Consider the following 22,765-nt stretch of genomic DNA (forward strand, 5'->3'; position numbering starts at 1 on the left):
AATATTATGCTGAAATAAATTTAATTTTTAAAAGACCTTGTCTTTTGCCAAGAATCCACAAACAGAAAGCAATACAAGAAAAGTGCAGCCAAAAGCAAAGATGTTACTAGCAAAGATACTTTTAGTACATAACACTAATAAAGAACACAAATTTCAATACATTTGGTTCAGCTTTGACAGCAGAGTACCATATTAATAGTCATACTTTAAAGTATACCGAAGATACAATGAACCTCAGTTATTTTAGTAGAAATAATTCCATACATAGAGAAACTGTCTGTGACTGTCATTTACTTACTATCTGTAAAGACACAACTGTGAGGGTGTATTTGACTATGTGCTCTTCATTTAATAACATGCCACAGCTGGGGGTTACTGACTGCTACTTGTAAGGTGTAAGAATCATGTTCATGGAATCTAGATTAAGAGAAGCTGGGAACTTGGGCCTCACAGTCATTAATCCTATTATTCCCTGCATACATACACACATAGATACATAAAATATACATGCATGCATATGTATTTATCTTCATATACTATACATCTATGCATATTCAGATCTATGCATGAAGGAGAAGAGTTATTTATTAAGGCAGCAAAAATGCAGAAACACCTTTCCTAGAAATTGTGGGGGAGATAAATAGTTCTTTCTGGATCAAGAAAAGCAACTATAACTGAAGCCCACTTTCTGAATGGAGGACCACAACATCAAATATGAGAATGCAGAATAACAGATGAAGTAGGAAGAACTGCAAGTGAGGTCAATGGCAGCTGCTATGCACAGGTGAAAACCTGTAGTTTCTTCAGTTTTGCCCTTAATCATTGGAAAGATTTTACTTGAAGTGCCAGAGAAATCTTCACACTCCTTTCCGATTGTTGATACCAATGGCACAATTTTCCTCCCTGGATCATCCCTCTGTCTTCTTCACCAGGTTCTGACTAAGGCTGACCTGTCTGTAGAAGAAAAATCACTTACATCTTTCCTAACTTATGCCTTCCAACACTTCTCCCTGCAGTTCTCCACAAGCTTTCATTGAAATATTGTCCTGTTGGTTATTCAAGACACATTTTGCTTGCTACAACACACAGTGAGACCAAGAGATACAGTGCTGATGTCTTGTATGTTTTACTTCCCCCCTCACCCCACCCGCATCTTCACAGGGTTGTTACAGGCATCTTCTTTAGGCATCGAATGCATAATCTGAAGCCTAACTAGTATCATACAAGATCCCCAGCCTACCTGGCCTTGGCCCGAACTAGGTGCTACACGTTGGAAAAAGGAATTCCCTTCAGTTTTCACAAAACTTTACAAAACCAGGATAGAGTTAGAATGAATATTGAGGCAGAATTACACCTGGGACCAAACATGGAACTGAACTGTTTATATTGAGTGGGATTAATGGTAACACCCAGAAAAGATAAAAAAACCATTTCAGCGGGGGTGGGGTGGGGGTGGGTGGTGTTGGGGGCGGTGTAGGGGGAAGGGGGAGAAGAAACCAAACCACAACCCAAACTACAACAAAACAATTTCATGAACTTGTCACTGAAAATGCATTAATACTCATGCTTCTTTGAGCAATCTCTGTCACTTTATATAACTCACAGCTGAAGGTGATGAACTTTAATCTGTACACTCTGCCCTTAGAAGCCAGCCAACTTAATCTTAAAAACTCAAGAAAATCATGGAAATGAAGCTGATTGTGTAGTTGATTGTTCCTTTCTGCTAAATCTATCCAGTTCATCTTGTGCTCAAAAATGAAAACACTTGCTTGAAAGGGGCAAAAAATCATAACTCTTCATTATTTGTTCTTTTCACTACATATTGTAAAAAACTGAAAAGAGAGAATATAAAAAGCATTTTCTGTTCTTCAAGGTTATCATAAAGCAACTTAACATACTAGGCAAAACTCAATAATCTTAGATTTCTTTTTTAGACTACTTTTTAAAAAGTTTATTTTTACATGTAACCCTCAAATTAAATTACATATGTTTGATAAAACTTTGGGATCTTTTTCACTTTAGACAACAGGTATATGTATGAAAATGTATCCAGATAAAACAGCTAAACCAAAAAAGCCACCTTATCTCCCTATATGTTGCCATGTATTTTGAATAGTTTATGTGAAGAATTAGCCTGCAAGGCTGCAAAAATCAATGCCAACATCATGGAAAGGTCACATTATAAAAATTTCCTGATGACTGACAAATTTTATTTGCATATTCCTTATTATTATCATTATATATATATATATATAACCCCTTGAAATAATGCCTTGCAGGGGTTCTTTTTAGTGCAGCCTGAAAAAGAGTGGCCAGAATCCACAGTACAATCCCAAAAAGAGAAAGGCCAAATTCATTGCAAAGACTTATCCATATTCGTATGTCTGTGACAGAAAAAAAATAAACCCAGTTTTCACGCATGTCCTCATTAACTATATTCAGACCATCCCTTCTTGCCTTTAATTCTCTTTCTCGGTTCAGCATGCTTATATATATGCATGTATATGCTGGTGTACAACTATGGATACATGTGTGTCTGTACTGGGGTGTGTATTTGCATTCACACACTAACTCTTGCAATAAGTGAAAACAGGAGTCCTCAGTGTCCAATCTTGATTAATTTCCTAAATGAAGTGAAATTTTAGCTCTCAAAGACTATATCATAATGCTTCCTGCATTAAAAGGCTGAATTAAGTTTATAGAGACGATCTTGACCTTTGATCATCTTCTTAGCCTCTGCAATTAAATACTTCAAGATCTGTTGGGTCAGTCTCATAAACTTTGAAATTAGCAGCACCAGGTTACATTACTTTGAGTGATGGTAGTCCTGAGCAAGCATCAAACATGCAAATATAGTTAGTTTTCCTCTATAGTGGGAATATCTGCACAATATAATTTTCAGTGTTACAAATATTATCTATTTATTTGGTGGTCTTACATTTTAAACTGCATTTTGGTTATGTAGCATAGTTGATTAATTTTTCTTCATTATTTTCAGTGTTAAAAATTATTTTTACTTGCTTGTCTGTTTGTAAGCTTTATGTCTGGAAGACATTAAAAAAATATATTGTAAATTCACCAATTTAGACTAGTATCAATTCTGGATATACTTTTTACTACAAAAGAGTTAAACTTTAGTCATTGTACAATCACTGCTGGAACTGATGAAACAATTCATTACGATACATGGTCATTACAGACATGGATCATTATCTTATGCTTACATGTGAACTCTGACTTTATCATAATAGAACAATAAATATTCTTTGAATCCAAGCTATTTAGGTGATAAGAGATGTTGGTTTTTTACTTCTAGCACATCAAAAATGAAGTCACTTTGAGGTCTCACATGACTTCTCCAGGTACTTTACCCTCTGCACTCTAGATACTGGCTCACGTGCATCAGCACTTCCTGCTATTTGAATTTGCCAGTCAGTAACTTGCTTCTCCTCATGCCCTACATTTCCAAGGCAATATTTCATTAACATACAGGCTGTGTAAATTAATATCTGTTGCTTTTTCCTCTGGTTCCCTCCATTGTCACAAGCTATCAGCTATCTCATAATGAGATGAAACGTTTGAGTCACACATCTTTTCCATAGTTTAGCAGACACAGACATTTAAGAATGGGTGCTACTAAAACAAACTATTATTGACCAAAATATTTTTTTTAAATATTTAATCCAAATCCCCCTCTTTCTCAGTCCCAGGAAATATACAAACGTAATAACATCTTTTAGCTGGTTTTTATGATATTTACTGTCTTGAGGGTCTGGATCTTCATTTTTATTCAGCAAGAGTATTAATAATTAACTATAGCCTCCCAGTGAGATGGGCAGCATCTAATTTACATTTTGAATAAGGAACAAAACACCCCACATAAATGCTAAATATGATTTTTAGCAGAAAAATGTTACATACTTACTCCAGTAGTAGTAGTTTATAATTATATAATTATTATAATGTAAATACATATTTATTTATATTGTTAATTTAAAAATGTGTATTTGACAGAGACATGTCTTAGCATATATTTTGATGAACTCATATGTGACTATTGGATGATACCCTTAAAAGCAGGGATAGTACATTTTAATAGCCATCACTGTCTAAAACAATTCTATGTAATAAACCCTTGTCACAGTGTAAATAGACAAAAGTCACATGCTTCATATAATCCACTCAAAAATTGTTTAGAGATATAATTAGCGAAACAGAAGGATTTCTTTATTTCTTTAGAACTTTAGACTTTAGAGATTGAAAAAACAAGCAAAATAGAAGTAAGTCAGAATAAGGCTTCGCAACAAGAGAATATGCCTTCAAGATTCTATAGACTAACACATTTATTCTTCAATTTCTTCTTCTTTTGTTTATCATCCTCCCTGCAAATCATGCTACTCTGTCTTTTTGATGAGAGATACTATTTTTATCCCAAAAGGATAGGCACAGAATTTCTGATGCTCAAAACCAGTGAGAGAGAGAAGTCCTCAAAATAATCATGACAGTTTTTTAATCTCCCAGTCATTGCCTTTTTTATTTATATCTTTGGTCTTCTAACATTTAAACCTTTGCATTTGGGTCATGTAGCATAGCTGATTAATTTTCCTTCATATGTCTTGTTAATAAGAACCAGGACCTTCCTCACCCACCCTCTCACCCCCCCAAAAAAACCAAACCAAACCAAAAACCAACCAACCAAAACAAAAAACTACACTGAGAAATCTGGAACCATGTTTAAAAGATGAGAGATATCTTATAAGCTTTCTTCAGTTCATGGATTTTTTTAATGGTTCACTGCTTTCAAGATTTTAGCTGGAACAGTAATATTACCATTAAAAGCTTTTTTTTTTTAAGAAGCAAATAAACACAAAAAACAAAAAACAAACCCAAAACCCACTAGACCTGAAAATCTCTTACTAAAGTTTTTGCCTAGGAGCCAGAATTTCAATAAACTTATTTAATGGACTGCCAAAAAAGAATCTTTTAGACATACTGAAAAACTTAAATGAAAAGATGTAATTTATTTAACTACAGTCTACTTATTTCCCATGGATACTCTTACCACTGTTTTCCCCCTCAACAGTTTTGCTTTGACTGTAACAACTGTCCAAATGTCTACCTGATTTATATCTAATTTTTTAAAAAATATTTCTCCTTATAGGTAAGAAATAAATTGTAAAAATCACTTTATAATTTTTTATCACCGTGCCATTATCTTAAATTTGCTGAATATTCCATAGCATACATGAACACCTCCTTGATAGATAATAAAGCCTCAGCCTGAAGACTTGCAACAAAGATATTTCTCCTTTCTTCCTATATCAGATAAAAAAGAAGTCACAGGAGATTTTTCTTAATTGTTATTATTTGACCGAAATAGAGAAGAAGCAAGAAGAAGTGAGAAGTGAGCAGTGAAATGATGTGAGGAGGGGAGGGGTGAGGCCCCCACCATTTCAGTCTTCTCTATGCTGGGAACCACACAAACTCTTCTTCATTTTTGGTAGTATTGGGTACCTCTCCTTGTTTTATGAAAGGAGAGGAGAGAGAAGCAAGGTTCAGAACAAGGACCACGAAGGAAATTCTGAATGCTGCTAGGACTGCTTTACATCAGTCTTGGTTTGGGCAAAATGGTCTAATAGCTGTGGGAAGCAAGGGTTGATTGAATTGTTCCAAACACATCCTGAAAACATAGCACCTTCATAGCATCTTTTTTTGTTCCTACCATAATGACACCAGAAAGTAGTCAGCAGGCAGGTTCTCTTTAGTCTCTCTACAGTATCTGTAAATTTTCCGGGTTTGGGTCCTTTACACACTCTTTTCACATTCAACCCTTCTGAGAAAGTTATGCAAGACTTTACCACAGATCATCTACTATTTCATGCTTCTTTAAAGTCTGACTAAAGAATCTCAGCTGCTGCTTTTCAATCCCTTTTTTAAAGCAATATTTCTAATATTTATTTGTTCAGAAACCTTGGAAATGTTAATCTAATTACTAAGAGTCTTGTTTGTTGAAATGATGGCTTTTAAGTCAGTTTGATGAAAGCTGGGAACCTTAACCACTATTTTAGATTTGCATTTCAGAAGAATTTCGATTATAAATTAATTCAATCATATCACATTCTTACATTAGAGGCTTTCGAAATAAGTTTAATATTTTAAAATGTTGGTGTCATGACATAGCACTGAATATAGAGATACGTCCTTTACCTTTCACATCAACTAATGCATTTCAATGTATGTGATATGAATACACAAATGAAGTCCATTTACTTTGGGATTCAGTTTAAAACATTTTAGTTCTCTGATCCACTTACATTCACATACCTGTGTGCTGTCTAAACTCCTACTATATCTGTTAGTCTGGCTGATGGGACCTAGCAAATGGTTTAGCCAAAAAGCCACAAAAAGCTCATTTTCTTTACCTAAGAGTTGGTGCACAGCAGCATGTTGCTTGCCCAAATGTATCCCACTTTGACCCTCCTCCAGCTCCAGTGCCATACATGTCATTCCCTTGCAAGTGTCTTGGAAATGCTCCTAGTGCCAGGCTGTTTATATGCACAGAGGTAAGCCTTTGCAGGACAGAGATTCAAAATACAATTTGAAATAAGATGTTAAGAGCAAAACTAAATGGTCATATAAAAGGTAGGAGGCCCTTATTATTACTAGCCATACAGCTGGGTTGTTTTGAATTCTGTTAGAGGAAACAATAAAAAACTATTTATTAACAAAGTCTGGAGACAAAAAAATAATTGAAGCCATCATTTTGAGAATATTTGCAAGCCATTTTAGTTCTTTGCCTTTGTCTTCCATTTTCTCTAGTGCCTGGAAGAAAATAATCTGCCTTCAGCTCAAGTATCCATTATGTGGAATTAACTTTATATGTATTTTCTCCTCCCACATTTGCTAGAAGGGCAGTTGATAGTCAACTTCTTCCATACTGTTCATGGCTTTTGGTCCTTTTCTAAGATGGATGGAGTTAGCAGGAGAGGGCAAAATGGACAAAATACTGCCTATCTTCAACAAAATGTTTCTTACTACAAGCAGTGCATATTAATGCAACCAGACTCCATGTTAGGACTTTCCCATCTTAAATTACAGCTGCAAACCCAAACATAAGTCATCTTTTACTATTATACTGAAATGAGACCTGAAGTGTTACTTTTTTGGTCAGGAATATTAATTTCATTGTGACAAGCGCAATGTTGACAATCAAAGGGCAAGCAAAACTGGTATTCTAAAAGTACTCTTAGGTAAAAAAAAACAAATCTCTAATAAAATAGTGGAAGCAATAGTTAGACTGTGTTATTTGTTACATTGCTGTATTTCAGCATTGCTTGGTTCTCAACATCAAAAGAATTAGTGGTAAAAAAACTTGGTATCACATTGAAGGCTTTACTTCAAGTAATTCTCTCCTCAAGCATTGTCTATGCCATTTCTGTAAGTTCAGAGCTGTTAAAATGGGATATTAGCAATGCCTTCTGCTCAGTCAAATAAATCAATTTCTTCTTCTTTTCCAGTATCAACATCCTTCCCTTATTCTGTGTAAGTACAGGCATTACTTATTTTCCCCTCACCATAAATGAATATATCCTTTAATGAAATCTTATCTAAAACAATTTTTTGGACTAACTTAGTTCTCAGACTTGCTTACAACTAGTCCAAGACTTTTCACTTAAAATCATAACTCTACACATTTTAGGGATCATATTGCTTTCTTATCTATTCACCACCATGCTCACTTCTTTTACAGTGTCAAGTTCTCACTGAGCCAAGTGAATAGCAAACACGTGGAATTTAGTATTTTGCATAGCTTATATCTATTTAAGAATGAGAAGAGGCACCTTGCATGCATCTGCTTATTTCTTCAGCATTAGGCATTTGTTTTGTCCTAATGTACATGAAAGGTATTCAACATGTACAATCAATGTCAGACAGCTGACATCCTGCAGTGTCAGAAGGACAGGGGAAATGGAGAAAGAACAGATTTCAATCTTTTGACTTCCAACAAGCATCAACTTCCAGAAAATCCCAGATCTCATTTCTAGGAACTAGCAACTGCTTTCTCTATCTGTACAGGACACTTAATGCAAGCTCCAGTAACCCAGTCAGTATGAATTCCTACTGTTAGCCTGAAGGCTTTTTCTAGTCACCAAGACATCTCTAAGTTGCAGTGATAAATGTGATGGATGTCTGGCTAGTCTACCAAGCTTGCATCCAAAAAGGAGATGGATCACACCTTGATCACCATAAAAGGCAGATTCCTTGTCATGGTTACCAAACATTTTCATAAAGTAAACGACCTTGGAAAAAGCTCAGACAAGCTTAAAAATGAAGTGTAGGAACAATGAAGGCACAGTCCGTTGCATCCCCTACTCTCTACACACCAAATCAACACAAAGGAAGGGACCAAGGGCAGTCCACCTCCTGTGCGCGATAAACCTTCTCCTGAACTTGCACACCACTTCAATAGGCTGTCAGAGCTGCTGATTTCTGTAGAAATACCTGTAATGGTAGTTCAAACATTTAAATAACTGAAATGGTACAGACATCTCTATCCTTGCCCCCACCCCCACCCCAACCCCCACCCCCCCATCATTTTCCCTTTCTATCCCCTCAGTTTTCTTGCCACATGGCTATGAATGCCTATTTGCTAAAAGCTTCCCAAACTACTTTCATTGTGTGGGCCAATGCTTTAATCCAGGACCTCTGGGCTTTACTCAAAAGTATTCAAATAAATGCAGATCATGAAAATTTGCAAATCTGCATGCCAAACTACTCTGGAGTAATTTTAAATCTTCTTCTAGTGCTCTTTTTCTGTTAATTACTTCACCACTGTGATGATATTTATTTAAAGGAATTAATAGAATAACAGGCTCTTCTGAGATATTTCTTTGTATTACTAGCACATTTGGGCTTCCTTTAAGAAAGCTTATTTCTCTCATCCATTGTCAGATTTCTATGCCACTAACACAATTAAACATAACCAGGGATTCCATGTAGATCTAGGGAACACCGTGTTTTTGAACTTGTCAGATAAACTGCTGTAAAGCACAGATATTTTCTCTTTTTTGATATTTTTTATTTTCATTCAGATGTAACATCTAGTTGTTACCTGAACACTTACTATTTTCTTAAGATAATAATTGGCAATAACTGTATAAAGAAATAAAGATATTTATAAAGTATATATGGCCAGGGTAAAAGCCCTTCCTACACTAAGACAGATTTTAAAAATGGTTGCTACCATGAAATGGTAATTCCCATTTGTAATTGTGTTTTACATTATTCAAGATGATGAAAAAATGGTGCGTGCACAAGGTTTATGAAAAATTAATTTAATTTCTTTTTTGCTCCCCATTTCCTTCAACAAAGCAAAGATTCTCCTATATATTCTGTATTCAGGATATCTGATAATACATTAAACGATTGTGTGCATATATGGTATGTCTGTGTTCTATGTATGGGTTTTAGGAACTGACAGAATAATATATATAGAAACATATTCTCTTAAAATGAATGGAAGAAGTTGTCATAATATCTGAAAGAACATTGTTAATTCAATGTTACTGCTGGTTGGTTAGGCTCCATAGCCTCATTAAAATCAAACAAATGACAAAGGCAATTTTCTCTAAAAATAAATTGCATATGTTGTTATTTTAAACTTCATAGTTATTATCTCATGTTTATTTCACAAAATATGTGCTGATAATAAGGCATCATTCATGTAACTGCAATTATTTTAACTAGATGTACATATACAAACAGTTAAATAGGTACAGTGGTTAAGCTATAATTAACATGATCTGTCAAAACTAGATCTGTTAAACTACAGAAAACCAATATTTTTGTATTTGATCAGCACAGGAACACATCCTACCTAATAGAAGAAATTTATGTTACCTAAAATTAAAATGAATTTTCAAGTGATGAAGACAAAGGACTATTTTTCATAAATTCACAGCAAGCTCAGGTTTCCAATCATGCCTAGGGGAGCAGGGGTGAAGGGGGAAGTATTGTATACCGTTCTAGACTAATGTTTTTCAAAGATAATTTGAAGCACTTATAGTTGAAACTTTAATAGATAAAATTAATGCTTTTTTATTTAAAATTATATCTAAAGGTATTCTGTTTTATTTCTGTCTTATGTAAAAACTTATATATTAACTGAACTACACAGCAGGGAGGTTATGCAGTTCAGCAACATAATGTCCATATGGGTGGATGCATGTCTATACCTACATGTAAATATAAAACCATAAAATGCAACTGTGAAGTTGTGTAGAGATATTTAAAATCTAACTGAAAAGCAAAGATGAAAGCTCACGTGGAAAAATGAGTTAGAAACTGTTACATTTGAGGCCTCTACCTTCAGATGTGCAAAGCCATAACAAGGGTAAGGAAGCCAAATACAGGACTGCACAATAATCTGACTCCCTCCCTCCCTTCTTATTTCATTATCTTTCTTTCTTCTTTCTCCTTCTTTCTTTCTTATTTTGCTCTGTTTATTTGTTTTTCTTTCTTTCTTTCTTTCCCTTCTTTCTTTCTTTCTTCCTTTCTTCCTTCCTTCCTTCCTTTTTCTTTCTTTCTTTCTTTCTTTCTTTCTTTCTTTCTTTCTATCTTTCTATCTTTTCTTTCAGATCTAGAAAATCCTGTATGCTTCTCTGTATTTCTGCTATTACCTCTTTATCTAAAATGTTAGCTTGTGTGTGTGACTAATAGAAACAGCTAAAGATTCTCAAGCAGATGCTCAGTTTTGTTACTGACTGGGGCTACAAATAGATTTGAAGCATCTCCATAATTGCTGTTGTTCCCAGTTTGAACCTGGTAGTTATCTGAATTTGAAACTTTAAGCCGAATATCACTGAATGAACTATAGGCAGTATTTTTATGGCTGATAAGTACCTAATGAATTTATTTTAAGTCTGTTAAAGCTGGAGATTTTTCAAGTGTAATGTAATTTATAATGCATTATTTAAACTTCTATTGTTACCTATTTTTGTCTGGATTTATGCTTGCTTTATATCCAATCTCACGTTTCTGAGCAAGACTTGGTTGCTTTCATGCATTTTTCTTCACTTAAATATTACCGCTTACCAAAGCAATTAATGTTTTTAAACATCCAAACATATAAGTCTGCACAAAGATTCAACTACAGAAAAGTAAATGGGGTACTACCAAATATCTTTAGTATCCTTGCAGCATTGGAATACCTTCATCATTCATTCCTTTTCTAGCCATTTGGCTAGAAACTTACTCTTTCTTTTTGCCTCTTTCTATTGTGTGTGAGTAACCAGACTATTTGTACAGATATGCAGACAGGGAGGAACCTTGCTTCATTTGTTCAGCTAACTGCAATAACCAATGGTTTCAAACCTTTGAACAATTAGTAGTGACTCTTCTCTGTACTTTCTATATGCAAATTAGAATTTCCATAATTTCACATCTAGAAAAAATCTAGTATAAGTCTGTGAGACCATACGAAAGTGCTTAGATGATCTTTTTGACTGCAAAGGGCTAGAAAGAATATCTCAGTGCAAACTGTTTTGAAGATGCAGAAAGAAGGTGAACACCTGTTTTAGAAAGCAGGAAGTGAAGTCTAGTCCAATTCATGGTGATAAAGCCTGATGCATGAGAAAGTTAAATAGCTTTGGAAGATATCTGACACCCAGCCTCTACTATCAGGTTAAGCCAGATGTGGTTCTAGAGGATGTACAACTGTAAAAATTCTGAAATGTAAATTTCCATTTTCCTTGATGCAACTGATTTACAGCATTTTTTTTTTTAATAGAAATAAGTGATTTAAATGAAACTGTTTAATAAAATCCATGTGCAATTAAATCTGAATTTGAGAATATTTTTTTTACTCTAGTATAGTGATTGTAAGACTTAAATCAGAAGCAGAAGCAGGAACACATTACTTATGCATCCAGTCCCACTCATCTTACAAATTTTAGATTTTGCTATAAATTACCTAAACTTACATATTAGAAAAATATTCAAGACATTCAATAGTTATTTCTACATAAGCATGAAACGCTTCAGGGAAGGGAATACCAGGAGAAGAAAGAAACATGCTCAGATAACATTTTTCTTTGGCACAAAAATCTCACTATTAAAAGTCTTGTTTTATATATGGTTAATTAAAATGCAGTATATTAAAATACAGTACCTTATAACACATGCATAGAGTCCGCTGTCTTGCACCACTGTCGGTCGGAACCAAATGGAGTCTTCTTCTTTGCTCATTCTAGTTCCATCAAAAGCTATAGGTTCCTCAAAATCTCCAGGTCCAGAGCTTTTGTACCACATCAAGCTAAGTCCAGCACTTTGGGCTAGGGAGTAATTAGCTCTAATATATCCATAAAAGAGCGCACATTTTATACGAACAGGTTCTCCTACTAGAACTTGATATTTCTTGTAATCCACAGACCAGTCAGTGCATCCATCAGCTAAAAGAGAAAAGAAAATTACAAGATATTATGAAAGGCTTCAGAGAGCACTATTTAGACAGCAACCTTTATTGTGGGAAAGCACTGCATTTGAAAAAAAAAGGTCGATTAAGTGACAAGTGGCACTATTTTGATCCCAGAAAAATTAACTGCCTTTTCGCACCATTAACATCAGGTACTTGTCTATGCAAAACAGAGTTATTACGAGATGTTGTGTTAAATGCTGACAATTTCTACAATAATGGAGCAATTGCTCTTTTTCATTCCATGGAACTCCAGTATGACCAGTTTAAAATACTAGTGTGAAATTATTGGAACACAGAGGCCATGTGGGTATACTGGGTGTCATAATCTGTGAATTGCATCAATCAAATACCTTCGAGGTAACCACATACATGAAATAAGGTGTTACTCAATCTCAGAAGACATTAGGACAAGGAGCTGTGGCCTAAACCAAAAGAGTATGTAAGTTTGGGTTAGATTTGAAGGAGGAGAGGAAACTGTCTTAACAATAAGAGTATAAGAGCAAATGCGAGAAAAGATACTGTCAGGAAAATTACTGTCAGCATTTTTGATGGATTGTTCAAGAACAGGGTAAGCAGATCTTACTTTGAATGCATGTCTTTCTAAAAGTACATTACAAATTAGTTTAAACGATTAATGCTTTTATTTTTTTCCTGTACAGGTTAATAATAATTCTAGAATAATTTTCATATTCTTCACCTGTTGAATAATGTCAATACTGTCCCACAATAACTATTCATCAGAATGCAATACCAAATTTATTTGACTTTCTGAAGCCCAGCAACAAAACAACCCCCCCCCAAAAAAAAAACAAAACACCACCACCCAACGTCCCTCCCACTTCCTGTTATTTTTAGTGAAGAATAGCAAAAGAGCAAAAGAACAGATACTTTTTACAATAGCTTCCTTAACAAAAGGTTATGCTTTTTTTTTTTTCTTAAGGAACTTCAACCATGGAAATTCACCATTAGGTTCATTCATTTAAAAACTCATTGTCCAGCCTCAGCTAGTTAATCAGGCCACCAATCCAGTCAGTTCAAAAGCAATCAGTACACTCAAAGGACAATTTATTTCATCTTAAATTGAATATCTATGACTCATAAATATTTTGTCTCTGTATTTGCCACTTTTGTTAACTGTAAAAGAGCTTAGACAGCCAGCTAGCTTGGAAAATCAATGTTTGCAAAGCTAAAGTCACATCAAATACCTCTCACCCTAAAGCTGATTGAATACTGACTTTAACAGAGAGTTAAAACTACTGGGCATGATAAAGCAGTATTATTAGCACTTTAAACATAGACAATTATTTTAATCTCTTATTTGGGAGAATAGCATGTCAATTAGTGATTTTTGAGATTGACACTTGGATAATATCACAGTACTTATTATACATAGCAAAATAAGAAAAACATAAACATCTCCAGACATCACTGTGTAAGTAAAAAGCTATGTCAATACCACATTGAAAGATGGAGGAAAAAAGAATAAAAGCTTTAGAATCAATTTGCACTGTGAACAGAATTCACATAGAGAAAAACAAACAAAAAATCATATATATTTGGATTGTGTCCTCTGGAGTTCACTTTTAAGATCAGGAAAGGACACTAATTATGTTCCTGTTCCAGTTTCCATACCCAACAGTCCCTAAAAATCTGTAAGTTTTACAAGGTTACTTTACAACAAGACATAGATGTACTCTTGCAGAAATTGAAGTGAATGGGGACAAGGCTACACCATTATCTTCCCCACAGGACATAAGAAACTAACTTCTGTTTATTTCAGAATTCATTTACATTTTTTATTATTTCATTTTTTATCTTTCGGAAAGAGCATTCTCTCTCTGATCTGATTCTATTTCTTTCTGTTTCTAAATCCCCTTGCTAAAAATGAATTAACAGGCACCTCTAAGCAGACTTAATTCCATTATATAACTTACCAGGTAATAGCTTCTTCATCATACTTTATTATCAAATTGTAATCTTGCCTTTCACTGTCTAATTACATTAGTACACTTTGGTTTACAATATTACTCTGCTAGTCATATTTTCTCTCTCAGGATATTCAGTTCTAATGGTTCCCAGCTCCTTAAGCTTGATGAATACATGAGGACATGCTGCAGAATAGCAGCAACTCCATTTCAAGCCTTCAAATTGAATGAAGGTTTAACTAGGTGGAGCAGGAAACTTCACCTTTTTTTCAGCACACTGTTCCTCATTAAAAAGTGTTCGGGATCACATGCAGTCCAGTTTAGTAGGCTTAGGCAAACATACTAGCAGGTATTCTATACTTACATGCAAACCCAGAGAGATCATTGCCAAACTTCTGATAACTAATTATCAAAGTTCAGTTTCTGAGTTTTAAGAAATTAGGAATTAAGGAAATAAGGAATTAAATTTTAAGGAATCCATTTAATAAAGAAATTAATTCTCATTTAAGGAAAATGTTAACAATAGATTGAATAGGTAGGCTTTTTATTTATATTAATGCTCTGTGAGATAGTTATTTTGATTATATAAATTGGATGAAACTTCTATGGAAAAAGAATATAAATCAAGCAATCCTAAATGCCTCAAATTGTCTGGAGTTTTACACTAAGACTTCACATCACAAAGTACAAGTTTACATTTCAAAGTAACTATCTACTGAACTATTTGGTCATTTGTTGGCACTAACTACATCAGTATGTCCCACCAGATAGCTTAAGAGAATATTAACTCAAGCAAGTATGAATGCTGGCATGTTCTAAATATTATGGATTTGTATTTTAAGTTTTTTATAGTGGTGCACTCTGGCAGTCAACACTGGGTCCAGTCCTGTTTAACATTTTCAGTAATGACCTGGATGATACGGCAGAGTATACCTTCAGCAGGTTTGCTGATGACATAAAAGTGAAAGGAGTGGCTGATACACCAGAGGGTCATGTTGCTATCCAGATGGTCCTCAACAGGCTGGAGAAATGGGCTGGCAGGAACCTCATGAAGTTCAACAAGAAGAAATGCAAAGTCCTACATCTGGGGAGGAACAACCCTGTTCACCAATATATGCTGTGGGCCACCCAGCTGGAAAGCAACCTGGCAGAAAAGAACCTGTGGTCCTAGTGGACACCGAGTTCAACATGAACCAGTGAAGTGACCTTGCAGCAAAAGAAGTATGATGAGCTGCATTAGTCAACGTATTGCCAACAGATCAAAGGAGCAAAGGAGGTGATCCTTCCTCTCTACTCAGCACTAGTGAGGCCACATCTGGAGTACTGTGTCTAGTTCTGGGCTCCTCAGTACATAAGAGATGTCGGCAGACTGGAAGGAGTCCAACAAAGGGCCACAAAGATGATTAGAGGAACTGAAGCATCTCTGCTATGGGCACAGGCTGAGAGCTGAGACTACCCTTGAGAGGAGAAGGCTGAGAGGGCATCTTCTTAATGAATATAAATACCTGAAGGGAGGATGCAAAGAACACAGAGCCAGATTCTTTCCACTGGTGTCTGGTGAAAGGACAAAAGGCAGTGGACCCAAACTGACAGACAGGAGGATCTTTCTGAATATTGGGAAACACTTTTTTACTGTAAAGGTGAGTGAGCATTGGCTCAGGTTTTCTAGGGTGGTTGTGGAGTCTCCATCCTTGGACATGTTCAAAAGCCAGTTAGACAAAGTGCTGGACAACTGCTTGTAGGTGGCCCTGTTTGAGCAGCAATTTCCAGAGGTCTCCTCAAACCTTAACCATTTCATAGTTCTGCCATTTACATTCACATTCGCATTTACATTCAGTGATAATCTTAAGAAAATATGACCTCTTCTCAATGTGATGTTTCAGTGAAGTGAACATGACAGTGGTTCTTTTTCTGCTTACAGAAATATACCAGTTAAACTCTGCCAACACTGACATTGAAGTCACTTAGAACCATATTAATCTTATTACAACTGGAAGCTTTAATACCTTAAAAATCTTCCAGAAAATACCTCACACTACTGCTCAGCCAATGGGCCTTCATCTACAAGGTGTTAATGCAATTTTGACAGATATAACAAAAGTTCTTCATTCTTGTCATAAGACACAGACACACTTCATTGATACTTTGTGATAACAGTGATATTTCAGGAGATAACTGTCTATCTGTGCTTAAAATGCTCCTGTTCTACTGTAACTGAGGTCTATAAACAGAGGCTTAAAACCAAGTAATGGAAAGAATAATAGACTGTCGTGTCCTTAAAAATGAGATTCCTGTGAACACTCAGACAGATGATAGCATGCACACACTGTAACAGACACTTTCCATGCACACTCTGCACTACACACTGGTGTATAGAGCACACATGCACTTTTCAATCTAGGAAAACCTGGATGTATCAAAAACTTAATTAAAATACTGATTTCCAAACTCCTTGAAACATGTAAAAGAGTCATTTTTGAAGACCCAAAGACTAATTATATTCATGATACCTTTTACATTCATAGAAATCTTTAGCTTTTTCTATTGACACGGGCACCTTAAAAATTACTTATTTGCATGTTAAACACTTGCGTTGCTGCCTTCACAAATAGAGACAGAGAAGAGCAAAGGGTTAATTGTTCATTCAGATTTGTTAATATTAAATAGATTTCTATTTTGACTGGATTTTCTTTCTTTTCTTTGTGTATAAGTAAGGCATTAAACAAAGAGAATATCTAATGTTTCTTTTCTTAGTTATGGCTCCAACCTACACACAATCAACACTTAGATTTATGCTGATTCAAAAAACTGTGGAGAAAGAAAAATACTCTCAAAACTTTTCAATGTTTTTGTTTCTATCATCACATCATCAAGCAGTCAATCATCTTTTATTGTATTTTATAAATTGGAAAATACTTGAATAATTCAACACCTTTGAAATTTCAGAACTGCCTTCAAATGAATGGCTGTAGTCCCTGATCTCTATTTTAATATGTTTCCAGTTATTGCTACACATAATAGCACAATACAGGGTCCAGGATGAATATCATTCACTCAATTATTTCTTGAGTGATTTCAGGGTATGAAATAAATGACACTACATCACTGTCCTAATAATGAGATTGTTCTGCTGGATAAACAATCTTCTTGCAGGCTGTACCTGTTGATAGGACCCAGCACACAGAATATTTAACATTACTGAAAAGGTCTTCCCTTTCATTTTTCAAGATCATATGTATTGTTTTCAAGGCAAAATTCAGCACTGAAAAGGAGAAAAACAATAAAGCTAATAAATCCTGGGTCCACTGCAACAGCCTGGCTTCATTTAAAAGTTTCAATTAAATTTATAGATTTCAGTTAGTAGACATCTTCAAGTTTCTAGTATGTTGGTGGAAATCTGAATTCCAGGCATCTAAACAATTTAGGTCTGATTGTTGAAAACCGTTGTCTTAAAACTAAATGTTTTAAGTTTAACAGTAACAGTAAATTCTCCTGAATATATTGTGCTTCACAATATTTAATAAAATAATAATAAAAATAAATTTAATAAAATAAACAGATTTATTTTTTCCTCCTTATCTATGTTTCTAGTTCTGTCCTCAATGTAATTTCCTATGAAGAGGTTTATGCAATGTCACTGTACATTCTATTTATTTGTCAGCGGCTTCAAGGTTTTTGAACACATTAGGCATTTGCAACCAAATCTGATAAAGAAGTGATCTCATAAACTATGAAAAACATGTATATAAGCAGAAAGCACCAGGTCTTGTTCCTAAAGCTGGGAACTTGTCAAGGAGAGCATTACTGGATGCAGAAACAAATTGGTAGTATATGTAGGGGGAGTAAATATGGTGGGTAGAGAAAGTGAGCAAAGGATATTGTAGCAGTGTGGCTAAGGTTTTTGGGTAGGGTCAAGAAGTATGGGGCATAATCTGTCAAGAAAATAGGCTTCCCTAACCTGGCTGTTCATAAAACAACTTTTCAAAAGTTTATCAAAAGATGCATAAGATTCAAGATTACTTTCTTTAAAACAACTTTCAAAACAATATTTCACCATCAAAATCACAGTCTGTTCTGGATTATCTCTTTTTACCCTGTTTGTTGATTTTTGCTTTTTGCTTAGACTAGCTAGCATTAAAAAAAAAAACAAACAAACAAACAAACAAACAAACAAAAAAAAACACACAAAAAAAACCCCAAAAATCAAGATTTTATACTTTATATCATACTCATTACAGTGCCTGAGCCAAATAGCTCTATGCAATGTAACACATGGTATTCTACTGTGTGTTCTCATTATGAAGAAATGCAAAGGTCTATTTTTGGTTTGTATATCCTTTTATTTGCTATAAAAATGAACTCCAACAGGAATGAAGAAGCAGAGTTTAGAAATGCAAAACACTGTGGAGTGAGAAAAAGAACATGGTCAGTTCTATTCTTAGACTGCTTAGATTTTGTACTTTCAAAAAAGTACCAGTACAAAATTGGAAACATGAAAAAAATAGGGATTTATCATTAGTACTTATGTTTTCAAATCACCACATCAAGTATATTCTATATGATTAAATTTCCTTTTGCACTGACTGCTATTATAGCTTTGCACATTATTATGCTGCACTTCCATTTGAGATAGCATTTTCATCTTGAAATACCATTTTCATTCTCTGAAAACTTGCAAAAAATATGTTGTAGGCTAAAAACTTACATATTTAATTCTCAGTCTAGTGGCTGGTATGGGGGTGCCAGTAAAGGAAAAAAAGAATGATGAAGGACATTTGAGAGAGACAGAAAAATTATTTTGGATACCATGATCTATTAAAGAAGTTAATTCCTAAAAACTGCAGTTGTCCCTGTCTCACCTAAGGGAAGTTTTAAAATTGGCAATTTCGGTAGCTGAGGAATCTTGTCAAATGCATGAGTCCATACAAAGAGGAGTAATGGAAAAAGAAAACTATGTTTTGCTGTAAATTAATTAGAAATGCTGTATTTCTTGGCTTCTGAATACTGCACTAACATGAGACCGAGTATATATACCTAGGCATTGGACTACTTAGAGGCAGAATACGTGTGAAAATACCTTTGTGTCTATCTGATGAGAAGGTTTCATGTCATTCTCTCTTTTACCTAAAAGAAGCCAAATTTAATAGCATTCTTGTCTGAATTGATACTAATCCGTTAATTATCACTGTTACATTGTAGAAAAAGTTAAATCATGAGCACTATTTTAAAGAAAAAAATAGAATAAATATACTATGCCAGGCAGGGCAACCAAGGAAGAACAAATACAGTTGTAAGTTCCTACACTAAATCAAGAATCTTTCCATGATGCTCATTCAATATCTCTTACTTTTTTCAAACCCGCTTCTGGTTCACCATGCCACATAACATAGGAGGCTTAGTAAACACATTTAAAGGTAGCATAGGCCATACTGACCACAACTCAATCACTAAGCCCCACACACAACAGGACAAGGGAGAGACTAGGAAAAGCAAAAGTGAGAAAATTCATTGGTCAAGATATAGTTTAAGAAGTGAAAGAAAGAGAAAAATAAATTCCAAGTAGCGCAAAGGCACTCGCCGCCACCCACAAGCAGACCAATGCCCAGCTAGTCTCTAAGCAATGGCCACCCTGAAAGCCTAAACTTCCCAAATTTTTATTGCTGAGCATGATGTTATATGGTGTGGAATATCCCTTTGGCCAATTCAGGTCAGCTGTTCCAGCTGTGGCCTCTCCCAGTCTCTTGGCCCCCACCCCCAGACCTACTTGCCTTGGGGAGAAAAAGGGAAAAAGTGAAGCCTTGATGTAGTACAAGCATTGATCAGCAATAGTCAAAACACTGTTCTAGTCACAAATCTAGAATATGGCACCATACAGGCTGCTGTGAATAAAAATACCTCCATCACAGCCAGACCCAGTACAAAGGTCCTTAATCTTTTGTGCGCTTCTGAGTGCCACCTTCTTTCAGTTATTCATTTTCAACTCAGAGGCCACTTGTACATTTACAGTTACAGCATAGAGATGGTAGCATAATGTCATCAACAGCCACAAAACACAAGTCTTTTTACTAGATTAATTTCCAAAGCCTGATATTAAACTACATTCATGATCAGTGCCCACCTGAAATGAATTGTTTCTTGTTTGTTATAGTTACCATACATCTTTATATGAGGACATTTCTATGTCCTGTGTTATGTGGCTATACTAGAGTATCTGCAATTTTTTTGGACCTTAATACAAGTCTCTTTCCTCCCTGATCCCCAAACACACTATGATTTATTTTGAAAATTAACTTCTACTCCGTGCCACTATCATACAATTTCTATTGTTTACTATATATGGAATGTCCATACTAGTATGTGAGGAAATGAAGTCTGATATGTATTGATCTTAGATTTCCCTCTGGAATTGCAAATGTCTAAAACAAAATAGTAACCCAACCTGAAGAGAAATTACCACAGGAATTGGTTACACCAAACTGAAGAAGCCCATGTAAGAATGTTTTTTAGAAAGATGATTTCCAAAAGAATATCTGGGTTACACAGTGTATCAAGCTGCATGGCAGATGGCAAATCATTTAATCTTTTCCATAATCTTTTCTTATTGAAACGGTTTCTGAAAGTGCATTATGTTATCTAGTAGCTTCATTTTGGAGATTATGAGGAAGATCAAGGATATCTTCATGTTAGAATTTCAGTGACAGTTGAGTAGCAGCTGCACTTTATACCTTTAAACTTTTTCCTACAAAGAACACAACTGCTGAATATCACATACAAGTTGCTGAGTATCAGCTGAACTGTGAAAATTAAATATGCGAAGACTCTCCATTTGGAGTAAGTATGAGAAAATTTAGCAGATTAGTTCATAATACAAAAGTATCAAAATTAATCAAATTATGGCGTGCATAGGAGAGTGCAAACACCTTGTTGCTGTAATGTAGCTGGTGAAAATTTCTTAAGCTGCATTATCATGACTATGTGACTAGGACTGTACAGAAATGAAAATAACTGCAGTAAGTGCTTCAGAAGAGCTGAGACCTAAAGAAACATTATATATTTCAAACAGACTTTGAATCAAAGGATCGTTTTTTACTTTATAGTTTTAAAGATTAGAAGTTGTAACATAGTTATTAAGTATACATAGGCCATGAGGTTGCCAACAATAGTACATATTAAAAAATAATTACATATTTCTGCTTATTACTCTGTTCTACATTACTTTCACTCTTAAAATACTGGGAAAGAATTAATAAATTGGACCTGTGATCTTGGATTGAAAATATCAATATTCTTTTTCTATGTATATGTTAACTTCATAAAAATTCTAGTGATTTTGATTATTTCTTGCCTACAGGTAGTCCTACTGGACTCAAACTGTGGTCACAGATTTATTTTAAGACATATATGTGTCAGATATTTGTATCTATACCTGCAATTAAATTGATTGAAATACAGTATAACATTAACAGCATAAAGCAGTTATGAAAAGGTTTTTTCTTTACTCAGCATAAAGAAATTATTTATATTTCTCCAAAAGATTACAAGAATTTTCAAATTATCTTTGGTGCACAGCACTGCTTCAATTTGATTAACTGCGGGTGTATTTCCATGCAAAAGAACTGACCTAATAATTACAGTGGTATTAGACAAGGACACAATGTCAGTATTTATATCAATAAGTGAATAAAAATATATGATGCCATCAGAAATCCGTTAAAGAAGGCTTTAATCTCCAGCGGTTGTAAGACACTTCAGAAACAGTTTAAACACATGAGGAGAGAATAATGTCTTCTTCCCTTAGACATCCTTGGGCAGGTAAGTGGAGCAGAGGTGGACCCAAAGGCTGAGCCTGAGAGTAGGGAGGGAGGCATGGGGGCAGAGAGGTGGGAGGGGCAAGAGGTGCGGAGGGACAGCTGCTTTATGGCCTGGTTATGGCTGTCATGGCACCAATGTGTGGCCTGGCAATAAGCACCGTCATATTGGGAGACAAGAGAGTTTTTCCACAGGATAAGTCAGACTAGGATGTGCATTGCCTTGCCATCAGACAGGGATAAATCATGGTTAAAGGTGGGGTGAAAAATGGCAGACTGCACCCCTTGTGTAACTGTCTTTTTAGTGGGTGATGTATTTTAAAACATACTTGTTGTTTTTAACAGAGAGAAGTCTATTCTATGTTATGCAATTACATATCTTAATAAATAGCAAAAAATATACAATGCTAAGAGATATTGCTATATTTTTGGTGTACTACTTTGTGTACATGTATGCAGGCATCCAAGATTCAGAAAGGGACAGATTTTCCATCTCTTTTTTATTTGTTTTTAATCCTAAGAGTCGTTTAAACTTTTCTGTATGAATGGCTTAATGG

At 34.9% G+C, this 22,765-nt stretch overlaps 1 protein-coding gene across 1 annotated transcript in view; it reads right to left on the minus strand.

Moving 5' to 3' along the window:
- The window catches only part of IL1RAPL1 (interleukin 1 receptor accessory protein like 1), a 777,597-nt gene that overhangs the window by 343,272 nt on the left and 411,560 nt on the right, over positions 1-22,765 (minus strand). Inside the window, exon 3 of the mRNA XM_080377620.1 lies at positions 12,170-12,449. Coding sequence (XP_080233746.1) covers positions 12,170-12,449 — 280 coding nt within the window. The remainder of the gene's footprint in view (positions 1-12,169; positions 12,450-22,765) is intronic.

This window comes from Falco punctatus (assembly GCF_963210335.1).
Source record: "Falco punctatus genome assembly, chromosome: 2".
NCBI classification, from domain to species: Eukaryota; Metazoa; Chordata; class Aves; order Falconiformes; family Falconidae; genus Falco; species Falco punctatus.